At 38.6% G+C, this 14,686-nt stretch overlaps 2 protein-coding genes across 6 annotated transcripts in view; both read left to right on the forward strand.

Annotated features, from left to right (window-relative positions):
* The window catches only part of LOC132095455 (striated muscle preferentially expressed protein kinase-like), a 58,827-nt gene extending 56,071 nt beyond the window's left edge, over positions 1–2,756 (forward strand). For 3 of the 5 annotated variants that reach the window (XR_009422448.1, XR_009422450.1, XR_009422449.1), the window contains one exon: positions 1,598–1,649. Coding sequence is in view for 1 of the 5 variants with exons in the window: in XM_059500458.1 (XP_059356441.1) it covers positions 1,598–1,908 (311 nt within the window). In the remaining 4 variants the exon portion in view is untranslated. Of the gene's footprint in view, positions 1–1,597 lie in introns of all 5 variants that reach the window. The other 2 variants (XR_009422451.1, XM_059500458.1) reach the window with 2 other exon arrangements.
* A 2,698-nt stretch (positions 2,757–5,454) lies between these two features.
* The window catches only part of LOC132095676 (striated muscle preferentially expressed protein kinase-like), a gene marked incomplete at its 5' end in the record, with an annotated part of 35,082 nt that continues 25,850 nt past the window's right edge, over positions 5,455–14,686 (forward strand). Inside the window, 4 exons of the mRNA XM_059500802.1 lie at positions 5,455–7,054; positions 7,202–7,345; positions 7,638–7,820; positions 13,932–14,107. Coding sequence (XP_059356785.1) covers positions 5,455–7,054; positions 7,202–7,345; positions 7,638–7,820; positions 13,932–14,107 — 2,103 coding nt within the window. The remainder of the gene's footprint in view (positions 7,055–7,201; positions 7,346–7,637; positions 7,821–13,931; positions 14,108–14,686) is intronic.

Raw genomic sequence — 14,686 nt, forward strand, 5'->3', positions numbered from 1 at the left:
CAAAAGTCTTCCCGTTAGCCCCATGGGGAACGTGGTTGCTAGTATATTTGAGACACTTACAGATTGGGTGAACAATATTTCCATTTCTTTCATCATCATGAGAGAGGACTAAAAAAATAGAAGAGAGGAATAGAGTGATATTTATTTGATGCCTGATTTCAGCCTAGGAATGAGAAGTGTGAGAACAGCATGGCCTGTATATAAATATCCATTTTGATCTCAGCATCTAACATTGAAATTCATTTATCTTGTGAACAATGCAGCTTTCGACAAAGATAGATTTTAGAAAAGTGCTCCACAAGCAATATAGCTTGAATTGCACTCTAAATTGCTTGTTTGTCATTAGCACTGTTATGAATGATGTCTTCACAGCGCATAGCGTACAGTTGTAAGATCCAAAGCCTTTAGACAAAATGAGTCAACAATTTCACCAACAAAGAGATACTGGAGAAATAAATGTGTCAGGATTTGGTGGAGCGTTTGATTTCCGTAGTGACATAAGTGATTGATTTGATCTGTTATGGTGGGCGTAGGGGGTGGGCGGAGGCACATTGTCATTGATTTTGATGGATGCTTCCTGACTGCAGTTTAATCCATTCAGTCACTGTGAATCGCACTAGCTCTCAAGGCATCAGCTGGGACTTTGCTTCAACACAGTATGCAGCTGAATGGCATCACCTGGGCTTTATTCTTCACACCTCTGAATGCATGCTCCTGTAATCCACTTACATTATCCACTAGTACTAGGCATAACAAACAGTATTTCATTCTTATAAGAATTTCAAGTGCTTATGTGTCAGTTTTGTTTTTCTTAATCTTTTTTTCTTTATTTTTATCTAAGGTCCAAATAAAGTGTTGTTAACCAAAATGGTTGCAATTAACCTTTTCGATATAGTTAATCAGACAGTTTATTGCTACTGTACCTTTAAGACATTTACAGTATGTAAATGCCCTCTTCTTCGCATGTGAAATAAGAGCAGTTTGCTGTGTCTCAAATTTAATATAGATTTAAAATATTCCATTGAGTGTTTTTATTTTTATTTTTTGACATCAGAACTTTAAAATTAGACATTTTTCCAAAAATGTTGGTCTTTTTTTATGAAGCATGTAGGGCTGTCATTATTAATGACATCCAAAGTAAAAGCTTGTGCTTACATAATATAAGTGTGTGTACTGTGTGTAATTATTATGTATATGTAAATACACATACATGCATGTTTTAATGTAATTATATATACATAATAAATACACACAAATAATGTATTATATATACATAATACACACACACGCAATATGTATGCTTTTATTTTTTTTACAGCACTAGAAGTAAGTTTTAAGTTCTTTTTGTATAATGAATGCTATTATTTCTAAAGATTAAGTAGCATTTTATTTCTCATTATATGACCCATTTAATTAATATTTTAAGATCTTCTTAGGTGGTTTTTATGTTGAAAAAGAGAAATTGTAGTTAAGTCATTTCTGTTGTTAGCGTTTTTTTTGATAACGTGGATGAGTCATAACATGTGAACGCTAGGACGTCGAGCATCCTGCCTGAAATTTAAATCGCTCTATTTGTTCCCGTTTCGCTCTGCTGCAGGTGAGAGAATGATGGATGTTGCCCCAGATGCGAGCGATCGCTGGGCCGCCGGAGAGACCACAGTGTTGGAGAAAGAAGCTCTAGCCCTGGGATCAAGAGCTCCGGGGCCGCAGTCAGCAAGGCAAGCCAACAGCCGGGAGCCGACGGGCACCCAGATCAGGCACCTAGGGGTCGAGCCTCTGATTCGAGCATCACGCGCCAATCTATCCCGACCGGTTTGGGGGTCCGAGGAAAGTGTGTCTTTAGCTAGCGATTACTATGGTAGTACGTTCAGTCTTTATAGAGGAAGGACTTTTTCTGTACCCCTGTAAGTAAACCTTCCCAAGCTAAAATAAACCGCAATCAGCCACAGCCCACAATAAGCAAACCAAAACACAGATATATTAAAAGATCCTTCATTAAAAGATAAACAACCACAGCCCCCGTCAGAGTCACAAGAGACCCTTGCTCTAACATGGTGTCCCCTGTAAGTGCTAAGGATGGGAGGAGGCTGAGAACAAGAGCCAGGCTGTAATTCCTGCTCTGTCTCTCTCGGCATCTGAGACGTGTGTTGTGGTGGCCCCACGAGGCAGCTTACATCACCACAGGAATGACAGAAGATACAGTGAGTGGGCTCTCTGCGTTTGGATGAGGTTCAGCTCAGCCCACAGAGTGTAGATCTGTGTGAGCTGCCAAAAGCCTTACAGTTATACGTGACTCATTCGCAAGTGGCGGCGCAGCAAAAGTTGTCTTTTTTTGTAATATACATGTATTATTTCATTTTTGGAGAGCTGTACTAAAAAGGCACTGAAGAACTTTAGTTGATGCTCATATTAATTTCACATGGTCATTGATAGAACTTTTACATTATGTCAATCTAAGTGATTTGATTTCATGCTCAAGTGAATTTTTTTCCTGTGGTGATAATGTGGTGAGAGTCTAAAATTCACCATAAATATTCCTTAAAATATTCTAGATTTATTGATGAAAAAGTATTTTTTGCGTTATTTTTATTACAAAACTATTTAACTTTTTCTTTGCTTATTAGTGATAAAAAAAGATAGTTTTTTACTTCAGATGGGTCTCTGTCTTGATGTGGGTCACAAAAACATCTAGACTATTCTCACATTTTAATTTCGGTGGCTTAATCCAAGAAATATTTCACGTTCTGGATAAAAAAAAAAAAAAGTCATTCTAGATACATTTCTGATTGTGAAAGTTGTTTGTTAAAAAGAAGATGTGTGACTCGTGACAGGTGTTTTCTTATGTAGTCGGTTGTCTGTCTTGGATTTGAATAACTTGTGTCTCTTACATCAGACTATCATTCTTACAATTTGACTAAAACTGTATGTCGTGTTGTTAATGGTTGGATGAAAGCTAGATAGATATTGTTAGAAAAGAAAAGTGGGCAATTGATTGTATCTTCTGTCATTCATCCCTCCGTAGCACTCTTCTTCATCCATGTTTGAGCCAGGGTCGACTGTCTCACTCTTGGAACCAAATATCACTCAAACTCTAGCTCAAATTATAGTTTTTTAAAAATATATCATAACCCAGATTTTCAAATTTCATCCCACTCTTTTAAGCATTGAACAGTCCCAGGCTTTGCATACTTTCAAGCCAGCTGTTATCCATTAGTTTTTGTTTTCAATCCCCTTTGTTTGGTTCTGCTTTTGATTTGCTTCTCATTTGTATCATGAATGTGTTGAACCAAGATCTATTGGTAATGACAGGCTGTTCCTGTTTGTGCCTACCACTAAGATATAACCTTAAAGAAAGTCATGGTTCTGTCTAAGAGAGGGCAGGTGCAGGGCACTGTCAGGTAATGACCTGGCCTTTAAAGCAGCCAACTTATAATCTGTCAGATCTGTGTCACATCATGTACAAACTGAGATGCTGAGAGCACAATGACCTTTTGTGCAGGTCAACATTTTTCGGGAGCTGCTGAAGGAATCTAAGAATAGATCCTCTCTGGAAGTGCTGCTGTAGGCCAAACTGTTGTATCTGAAGACAAAGCATTTAAACTCCAAAATAGTTTTCGCTGAGTAAGCTGAAGGTGATGCATCTTCTGTTGGCTGTATGCTCATTCTGTTTGTCACTAAAACATTACCATTTTACCATGCATCATAATAAAAGTAATAGTAAATTAAAGCGTCACATATACATATACATATAAAAAACTATAGAACAAGATTGAGAGGTTACTGAAACAACTATAGTCTGAATTTAGTTTAGAATAATACAGCACCTCCCTCACGCACTGTTATTGCCTTTTCATTCCTCATCTAGATTTATTTTTATTTAGTTCATACTTTCCTTTGACCCCCATTGTCCATATGCAAATTCTTTTAGTTTTCTACCCGCACAGCAGTTGATGCAAAATTGAGGCTGATCAAAAGTTTGCATTAAAAACATGCTTGCATCACATTTTTGTGTTAGGTATCATCGACCCCTTCGGTTTCCCCCTGGTTTTTTGTGCATGCTGTTTTTGGTGAACTGCACAGCATGAAACCTTGCATGCATGCACATGATGCCTTGACTCCCAAGGATAGGAGGGCATAGATCTTGTAAGCAGTCTCGAAGATGTGTGTTATCCACACAGGTTACGGCTCTGTACAAAAAAAAAAAAAAAAAAAAAATGTTATGTTTTTTAACTTTTCCCAAAGTTCAGTATCAGTGTTTCAATGGTAATGATCTCAAATAAAGTGCAATCTAAAACACTTTAATGTGTTGAGTATTATTCCCTCAAGTAAAACCAAAAAGTAAAACACTGTAAATTTATTTATCAGTAGCAAACTGTCCACTATTGCCAGTTGCTTATTGTCATACTTCATTTCTAAGGAACATCCCTCTGTTTTAACCAGATTTGTGCTTTGTTTTTGCATGATTTTGATGCTGCATGGGAGATGTTCACTTATTATAGTGCACTGGATGTTGAATACAAGAATAAGTTTGTCAAAGGCAGTTGGGAAGGAAGCTACACTGGTTGGATTTACAGTACTTTTAGCTCTATCAGCTATTCAAGTTTAGTGCAGTTTGGTCTGTGCTGTGTAAACAAGAAAGATGTTTAAATTTTACTGCTTTCCAGACATTTTCTAGTGCACAGCCATTTTGAATTAGACCCCTTTTAGCAGTGTTCTTGATGACTCAACATTTAATAGTTATGTGCATGCACTAATCCTTGTTTCACTTTTCCTTCCTGACATTGGCAAATGACACAACTTATTCCTGTAAATATCCAGTGATGTGTGGTGGTCTAGCCCAGTGATTTTGGAAGGTATAGGCTAGTAGGCACAATTTAATCTGACGTGCTAATATTACATTTATTTTGAGCATTCAGTTGTGTTGCAAACTATGACAAATAAATCACAATTTGTTTTAAGACAGAATTCAGATTTCTTAGCCTTATAGACATTTGTGCTCTTGACTGTCACACAAGATTTATGGAATACGTATTATTCATGCTCTGAACATCCCCTCGCATTATTTTTATATTCAAATTTGTCAACCATAACTAATTAGAAAATACAGTTAACAGAAGCTCATTATCATTTTTAATTTTCTTTATTTACCTCTCCTGAAATTTCAAAGTTGGGAAGGTTCACATCACTCTTTCCTCATATATATATATATATATATATATATATATATATATATATATATATATATATATATATATATATATATATATATATATATATAAATCAAATTATTTAGCTCAAATTAAGACATTAACAGAAGTAGATTTGAAGTAACTTGCACACAAACACATGTAGACGGTCCCATTTAAGGTCCCACATCAGAGAAATTAGCCTCTCTGGCCCCTCTTCCAAAGTCGTCATCCAAACAGTTGGGCTCCTCCCCTTGCATAACCCCATACTCTAACAGAACATTTCCCTCAAACACCTTCTTTTAGGAGCCCATCTGAAGAAGTTTTGAGGGAATCTCCCCCTCAAGTTCTACCACCCCCTTCCCCCAAAATTGGCCGCTCTACTGCCTCTCCTTTGCTCAGCCGTTCTGGTTCAGCCCCTGCCACACCCCTAGCCCCACGCAAGAAAGTTGTTGTGCCAACTGAATATCAAGACACAGTACCAGGAGAGTTTGAGGAGAAGATAAAGCAACACAAATCCTCAGGCATGTCTCAGAGTAGTGCTCAAGACTCTCGACCCCAAACCCCCGTCAGCGAATATTCCCGTAAGGAACTTACACCTCGACCTTCACCAAAACTAACAAGAGCTAGCTCCAAGATCTTCGAGAAAGTGCGTGTCTTTGAAGAGCGCAGAAAAAGTATCGATAACCCAGAGGGATCTATATCAGGACGCTCTTGGGCTGGATTTAACAGAGCATCATCTATTGACTCTGATGAAGGAGGGAGCCGGTTGGGGATCTCGAGGGAGAGCTCCAAAGAAGACCTTCGTGAGGCTCTGAAGGCAGACGCAGCCCAGAGAAGGACCATGTTCAAACAACGGGCTTCTTCCCTGGAGGACAGACCCCATTACTCCCAAAAGGTGCAGGACATTGAGAACAAGTTCACAGAGGAGCTCCAGCGCATCAAAAAGCTTGTCGGTAAACCACACATGAAGAAATCTTTCTCAACAGAGCAGCTCTCTACTTCTCACAGGAGCAGGCAGCCTATAAGGAAGGTAGAACCCATCCCACCTCAGGTTCTTCAAAAGCTGCAGGATCGAGAGCGTGCTCAGCGAGAGCAAGAGATGAGAGAGAGAGAGCAAGCCAAGGAACGATCACCTCCAAAATCACCCTCTCGCAGACGAAAAGACCAGCTGGGACAAAAAGTTGAAAGCGATAGGTCTGTCCCAACCACCAAGGTGGTAAGCACATTTGGACAAGAACCATCACCTCCAGAGGCCATGTCACTCTCTGATTTACCTGGACAAAGGTCTCCAAGACTTCGGGGCCCAAGCCCAAGCAGAGATCGTACCCGAAGGTCTCCAACTGTAGAGATCACATCCATGGCTGAAGAGCGCTCTCGAGGCAGAGCTGAATCTCCATCCCGAAATGTCTTAGAGATGACATTACGCAAAGTGGAACCAAGACCTGCAAGTCCAGTAGTAAAGAGGGTTGTTCGTGTTCAGGAAGTACCACAAGCAAATGATGAGTCCATGCATAAGAAGACGCCAATAGAGATCACACTGAGAAAACTGGAAAGAAGGCCTGAAAGTCCTTTGGTGCAAGGAGAAACTGTAGCTATTCAAGAATGTCCTGTCCAAGCTCCCACCAAACCTCCAAGAGTTTCCTCATCTTCTTCATCTGAGGAAAAGATGGAACTGGATGTGACTCCTCTGCCACCGGCTCTAAAGCTCACTATACCAAAAATTATTGTCGAAGAGGAGCCAATGGAGACAGACACACCTGCAGAGAAGACTGATAAGGCTGTGAAAAGTGGCACAGCTAAAGAAGAAAAACCCCAAAGAAGCAGAGGAAGGGGACGCAGACAAAGACCAATGTCCCCTGAATTAGGTAAGTTTAGGCATTTCCAGTGGCATGCAATTCTTTGACCTTGGACTTGACAAAAAGTGAGACAAAACCTGATTTGCAATGCACCTCCAATTCAAGTTGAGGAATATCACATCTGTTGGATCTGACAAATATCTTATGCTGTTACAGAATCTTCAGACGACTCGTACGTGTCTGCAGGAGAGGATCCTCTAGAGGCTCCTGTGTTTGAGTTTCCGCTTCAGGACACTGTGGCCTCTACTGGAACAGAGGTTCTTTTAAAATGCATCATCAGTGGCACCCCTTTCCCAGAAGGTAAGTCCTTTATTTATGCTGTAATAACTTCAAACAGCTCCTTTATCATCTTGCCTATTTGACTTGAAACTGTAATACACACGAGCATCACACTGATGCAGTTTTGGTGTAGTCCCTGTTGACTTTGAATCATTTACTCAAAAATGCATAATGTGAAGACTTTAACTTACAAGTTGTCAACTATTATATACTATAATTCCAGAGCGTCTCAGAAATAAGACTGCACTTTCAAGCTTTCAAAATTTTGCTACTGGAGGAATGTAACCGCAAAGAAATGTATTTTTTTATTCAGTTACATGGAAGAGAGATAACATTGAGATCAAGAACAGTCCAACTCATGTTGTGAAGGTAGAGGGGGAAAGGCACACATTGCTCATCAAATGGACGAAGCCAAGTGATGCAGGAACATACACAGTTACTGCTACCAACGAGGTTGGCGAGATGTCCAGCAGCGCTACTCTTTTCATCAAATCAGGTGAGTGTTTTATGGTGAACACCATAGGATGTCCTTTCTCAGTGGACATTCTCACTGACAGCAATTTGTTCTGCTGGTGGTTGGTTGACATCCCTACTCAGTCGCAGTTGATGGATCACTGTCCAAACTCCCATTGTTAGTTGTCTCACTGCAACACTTTTATTTGCATAAAGCTGAGCTCTGCTCAAAACTGTGGCAATCACCAGTGATAGCTGTCACTCTTGATGTGGCAAATCTCCAATTCTCAATGAAAAGGAATACATTTACATTTTTCCATACTGTGTGTTAACATCCTTAATCTTTTTTAGAAGAGTTAGAATTAGATTTCCTAATTTTCCTAATTTTAAACATATTACTTGCTTTTATCTGGATATTTGGTTTTGAACAATGCAGAAAATGCCTCCAAGTAAATGTTTTGAGTAAATATTTTTGAGCAGCAAGGATGTGCATATTGTGTTCGCAGCCTGAGTTGAGGATGTGGGAGTTTGAAGGGTAACGTATGGGATTTTAGAGGAGTGAATTTCAATACCTTCAGATATCTAAGTAGGATCAAAGGCAGTGAGTAACACTGTCAACATGCAGCCCTGCAGGGTGCGGGTTAGCATCAATGTGTTGGTGTTTAAAATCACCCTTAAAGCAAAATAGTCATTAAATTAACCATAACACTTTTTTTCCTTGCTACCAACTCTCACATGAGCTCACTGTTTGGTTTTCCAGTGCCTCGTCAAACATTTTCTTTGTGCTGCTTTGATTTCTCCGCTCTCTATAAAATCTCCCTAGTTCTCCATACATGGTTCCGTCTGGATGGTTACCATAGCAACCCAGAGGTTAAATTGAACATATGAATGGTTTAACTGCATTTTGGCTCATAATAAATTTCAAAAATGCAAAATGTATGTTGACAAATTGGAAATTTGAGCCAAAACACTTTGTCAAACAAAAAAAGTAATGAAGTTGCTTTCATTTACTAGTTTTCAATAGTTAGTATTATTATTATTATTATTATATGTTGTAGTTTAGTTTATTATTTTTATATGTGCATATGGGAATACAGTGAAATATTCAGTACATGTAATATTTACTTGCTGTTTTTAAGATTTGCATTAATTGTGTTGTTTATATATGGTGAAGCTGAAGACAAATGTTTACTTTGGGGACAATAAAGGTTTTATTTATTTATTTATTTATTTTCTTGGTAATTTTTTCATTGGGTTTTGTTTAACATGTTTTACGATGAAGCATTGCAGAAAATGCAAAATAAGACTTATATTATAAGTATACTATATTTTAATATTCTCCTGCTTCTTCGTTTGTGGTAATGGTTAGAAAGAGAAGCTTTGCCTTATTAGGGCGGTGAATACCGGGGGTATTTTTAGCTCTCCTTCTTCCATGAAACGATCTCCTAATAATCTCATATATAGTGCATCCTTGTGTTACTTATTTGACAGCATGTTGTTAAAACCTGCCATTAAATGTTGTTGCCAACTAGGTCTTTATTTTCCACAGTGACACAACAGCTAAATAGTTGCTCTTGAGAAATTTCAAGAACCAGACAGATGAAAGACTTGCATGAAAGTAATTTTCTTTACAGTTCATGATACTATAGTAGGTTTGCTGGGCTACAGAAGAAGCGACAGAGTTTGTAAGAGGCATATAAATAGGATGGTTGCTATGAGAAGTATTTTATGGCAGTTCCTTTGACTTGAATGGAAAAAAGGGAGGACAGCTACATCTGTTTGTGCTGATGTAAATGTGAGAGGTAGTGTCTTATTGAAAGTGAGAGAGCCAGAGGGAAAGAGCAAGAGAGGGTACGGAAGACATAGTGTCTGCACCAGTTGAAATCTGGGGGCATTCACTAAGGTGCTGAACACACTGAAAAACTGTCGGGACTGAACATGCGCTGATGCCTTCGGTGTTGGCTTAGTACATGGCTAAGGTCTGGCAGAAGGAGCAGGGCCAGGTAGGTTTGTGTTAAAGAATTTGCATGGTGGGTTTCCAAAAAATGGTTCAGTATTACAGAACTTGACCAAGCTTTTATTTTGCTATTTTTTGTTAAGATACTTTTGGATGCTTTGTTTTAAAAGTTTAATTCTTTTTTTTCTTTAGCAAAAAGTGAAAGTAACCACTGCCTTTGAGCTGTTTGGTGTTCTTAAAAATTTTACTGCTTTGAAATTAGAATCATACCCGGGTTCATGGTAATATATATGCTCTAAGCTGTTGTAAGAAGAGACACCGTGTCTATTTTTTTCTTCTGGTACATGCATCGCTGAGTCTCACCGAATGCCGTGGCTTCAGGCCTCTCATGGCAAATGGTTTCATATGTTTACACATGTACCTCACTTAAGGAATGAGACTCAGTTCTGTAGATTATTTCTGTATGTCCATGTTTAAATCAACATCAGTAGTTTAGCTTTACATTGAATAGATGCATCTTAAAGACACTATGAAATGGGAGGACCAGCACTGTTTTCTTTCTGTTTGTTGAAACAGGAAGTTGAAGTAGGACCTACAGAAGTGTTACTGGGTCAAATAGCCAATAGCTTTTAGTTTACATCACAGCCATGAACCTAAATGCTACTTAATATACTTAATATAAGTTGATGACCAAGGTAAGTTGTCAATATTTAAACCATTTAAGTCACCTTTATTTATATAGCGCTTTAAACAAAATACATTGCGTCAAAGCAACTGAACAACATTCATTAGGAAAACAGTGTCAATAATGCAAAATGATAGTTAAAGGCAGTTCATCATTGGATTCAGTTATGTAATCTCTGTTCAGTTAAATAGTGTCTGTGCATTTATTTGCAATCAAGTCAACGATATTGCTGTAGATGAAGTGTCCCCAACTAAGCAAGCCAGAGGCGACAGCGGCAAGGAACTGAAACTCCATCGGTGACAGAATGGAGAAAAAAACCTTGGGAGAAACCAGGCTCAGTTGGGGGGCCAGTTCTCCTCTGACCAGACGAAACCAGTAGTTCAATTCCAGGCTGCAGCAAAGTCAGATTGTGCAGAAGAATCATCTGTTTCCTGTGGTCTTGTCCTGGTGCTCCTCTGAGACAAGGTCTTTACAGGGGATCTGTATCTGGGGCTCTAGTTGTCCTGGTCTCCGCTGTCTTTCAGGGATGTAGAGGTCCTTTCTAGGTGCTGATCCAGCATCTGGTCTGGATACGTACTGGATCCGGGTGACTGCAGTGACCCTCTGATCTGGACACAGACTGGATCTGGTGGCCACGGTGACCTCGGAACAAGAGAGAAACAGACAAATATTAGCGTAGATGCCATTCTTCTAATGATGTAGCAAGTACATAGTGTGTTATGGGAAGTGTTTCCGGTTCCGGTTTACCTAATTAATGCAGCCTAAAAATCCTTTAACGGATTTGGATATTAAAAGCATATTAGTATGTTATGTGTATGCCAGGTTAAAGAGATGGGTCTTTAATCTAGATTTAAACTGCAAGAGTGTGTCTGCCTCCTGAACAATGTTAGGTAGGTTATTCCAGAGTTTAGGCGCCAAATAGGAAAAGGATCTGCCGCCCGCAGTTGATTTTGATATTCTAGGTGTTATCAAATTGCCTGAGTTTTGAGAACGTAGTGGACGTAGAGGATTATAATGTAAAAGGAGCTCATTCAAATACTGAGGTGCTAAACCATTCAGGGCTTTATAAGTAATAAGCAATATTTTAAAATCTATACGATGTTTGATAGGGAGCCAGTGCAGTGTTGACAGGACCGGGCTAATATTCCTGGTTAATACTTAATAATTAATACTTCCTGGTTCTAGTAAGAACTCTTGCTGCTGCATTTTGGACTAGCTGTAGTTTGTTTACTAAGCGTGCAGAACAACCACCCAATAAAGCATTACAATACTCTAACCTTGAGGTCATAAATGCATGGATTAACATTTCTGCATTTGACATTGAGAGCATAGGCCGTAATTTAGATATATTTTTGAGATGGAAAAATGCAGTTTTACAAATGCTAGAAACGTGGATTTCTAAGGAAAGATTGCGATCAAATAGCACACCTAGGTTCCTAACTGATGACGAAGAATTGACAGAGCAACCATCAAGTCTTAGACAGTGTTCTAGGTTATTACAAGCAGAGTTTTTTGGTCCTATAATTAACACCTCTGTTTTTTCAGAATTTAGCAGTAAGAAATTACTCGTCATCCAGTTTTTTTATATCGACTATGCAATCCATTAGTTTTTCAAATTGGTGTGTTTCACCTGGCCGCGAAGAAATATAGAGCTGAGTATCATCAGCATAACAGTGAAAGCTAACACCATGTTTCCTGATGATATCTCCCAAGGGTAACATATAAAGCGTGAAGAGTAGCGGCCCTAGTACTGAGCCTTGAGGTACTCCATACTGCACTTGTGATCGATAGGATACATCTTCATTCACTGCTACGAACTGATGGCGGTCATATAAGTACGATTTAAACCATGCTAATGCACTTTCACTGATGCCAACAAAGTGTTCAAGTCTATGCAAAAGAATGTTGTGGTCAATTGTGTCAAACGCAGCACTAAGATCCAATAAAACTAATAGAGAGATACACTCAGATGATAAGAGCAGATCATTTGTAACTCTAAGAAGAGCAGTCTCAGTACTATGATACAGTCTAAATCCTGACTGGAAATCCTCACATATACCATTTTTCTCTAAGAAGGAATATAATTGTGAGGATACCAGGTTTTCTAGTATCTTGGACAGAAAAGGGAGATTCGAGATTGGTCTAGAATTAACTAGTTCTTTGGGGTCAAGTTGTGTTTTTTTGATGAGAGGCTTAATAACAGCCAGTTTGAAGGTTTTGGGGACATATCCTAATGACAATGAGGAATTAATAATAGTCAGAAGAGGATCTATGACTTCTGGAAGCACCTCTTTTAGGAGCTTAGATGGTATAGGGTCTAACATACATGTTGTTGGTTTAGATGATTTAACAAGTTTATACAATTCTTCCTCTCCTATGGTAGAGAATGAGTGGAACTGTTCCTCAGGGGGTCTATAGTGCACTGTCTGATGTGATACTGTAGCTGACGGCTGAATGGTTGCAATTTTATCTCTAATAGTATCGATTTTAGAAGTAAAGTAGTTCATAAAGTCATTACTGCTGTGATGTTGGGAAATGTCAACACTTGTTGAGGCTTTATTTTTTCTTAATTTAGCCACTGTATTGAATAAATACCTGGGGTTATGTTTGTTTTCTTCTAAAAGAGAAGAAAAGTAATCGGATCTATCAGTTTTTAATGCTTTTCTGTAGGATATGTTGCTTTCCCGCCAACAATACGAAATACCTCTAGTTTTGTTTTCCTCCAGCTGCGCTCCATTTTTCGGGCTGCTCTCTTTATGGTGCGAGTATGCTCATTATACCATGGTGTCAAACTGTTTTCCTTAACCTTCCTTAAGCGTAAAGGAGCAACTTTATTTAAAGTGCTAGAAAAGAGAGAGTCCATAGTTTCTGTTACATCATCAAGTTGTTCTGAGGTTTTGGATATGCTCAGGAATTTGGTTACATCAGGAAGATAACTTAAAAAGCAGTCTTTTGTGGTAGAAGTGATGGTTCTTCCATACTTGTAACAAGAAGTAGAATTTACAATTTTGGCTATATGAAGTTTGCACAGAACTAAATAATGATCTGAGATATCATCACTTGGCTGAATAATTTCAACACCATCAACATCAATTCCATGTGACAGTATTAAATCTAGAGTATGATTTCGACAATAAGTAGGTCCTGAAACGTGTTGTCTAACACCAATAGAGTTCAGAATGTCTATAAATGCTGATGCCAATGCAACGTTTTCATTATCAACATGGATATTAAAATCACCAACTATTAAAACTTGATCTGCAGCCAGAACTAACTCTGATGTAAAATCACCAAACTCTTTAATAAAGTCTGTATGGTGCCCTGGTGGCCTGTATACATATATTTAAGCTATCCGTGATGTTGTTTTTGAATAGAAAATCATATTGTTCTGCAAATGTTTTTATTGAGATGAATGTAGACTATACTTGTTAAAGGTTGCCCAAAGATGTAAACATGCAAATCTATTAGTACTGCTTGAAAATCCACTCCAATTCCATTGGTATTTCTCATAGAGCCCAGTCAGGACCAGCGTGGGAACCTTGGTGTACCCATGGACGTCAGCAGTCCCATCACATCTGATGAGGAGTACCTCAGTCCTCTTGAGGAGGGGATTGATTTCTCCTCATACAGGGGACCTGAGCCGAGGAAGATTGTGGATACTCGATTCAAGGAGCCTCCATCCTTTCAGGTATCAGAGAATACCAAAATATTCAGTGTTGCCAGATATTGCTACTAAAACAAACAAAAAAATTATTTCCAATCTTGTGCAAATAAGATATTGCTGACTCTAAACTGCTACTTCCAAGTTTATTAACTTTCTACAGTGTGAAATTAAGTGGAAAAGACAAGTCCAAGAACGCTTGTAAAACGCCTGCGCCCTCTGAATTCTGACCCCCGCCAGATTATTACCCGCCTAGTAGGTTAATGGTAGGTTTAGGTTTAGGTGTGGGGAGGGGTTAGTAATAGGCAATTAGGTAGCGATTTCAACGAGAGGAGGTAATCATTTGGAGTCGTAAATGCTTCGCAGTCATCATTTTGATACCAAGTATGCTAAACATTCTTGCAAACTGTCTAAACTGAATTATACATTCATACGAGGAGTTTAACAGAAAGAGAACATTTTATTTTTGAACATGAAAATTTTACTGAAGTACAAGCCTCATAGCTGGCTACAGGCCATTGTGAACATGTAATCCTCATAATCAAAATCATTTTAAATATGACCATTCCTATTTTTTTTTTTTTTTTTTTGGAAACAATAAGATCC

The sequence above is a fragment of the Carassius carassius genome, chromosome 19, assembly GCF_963082965.1.
Source record: "Carassius carassius chromosome 19, fCarCar2.1, whole genome shotgun sequence".
NCBI classification, from domain to species: Eukaryota; Metazoa; Chordata; class Actinopteri; order Cypriniformes; family Cyprinidae; genus Carassius; species Carassius carassius.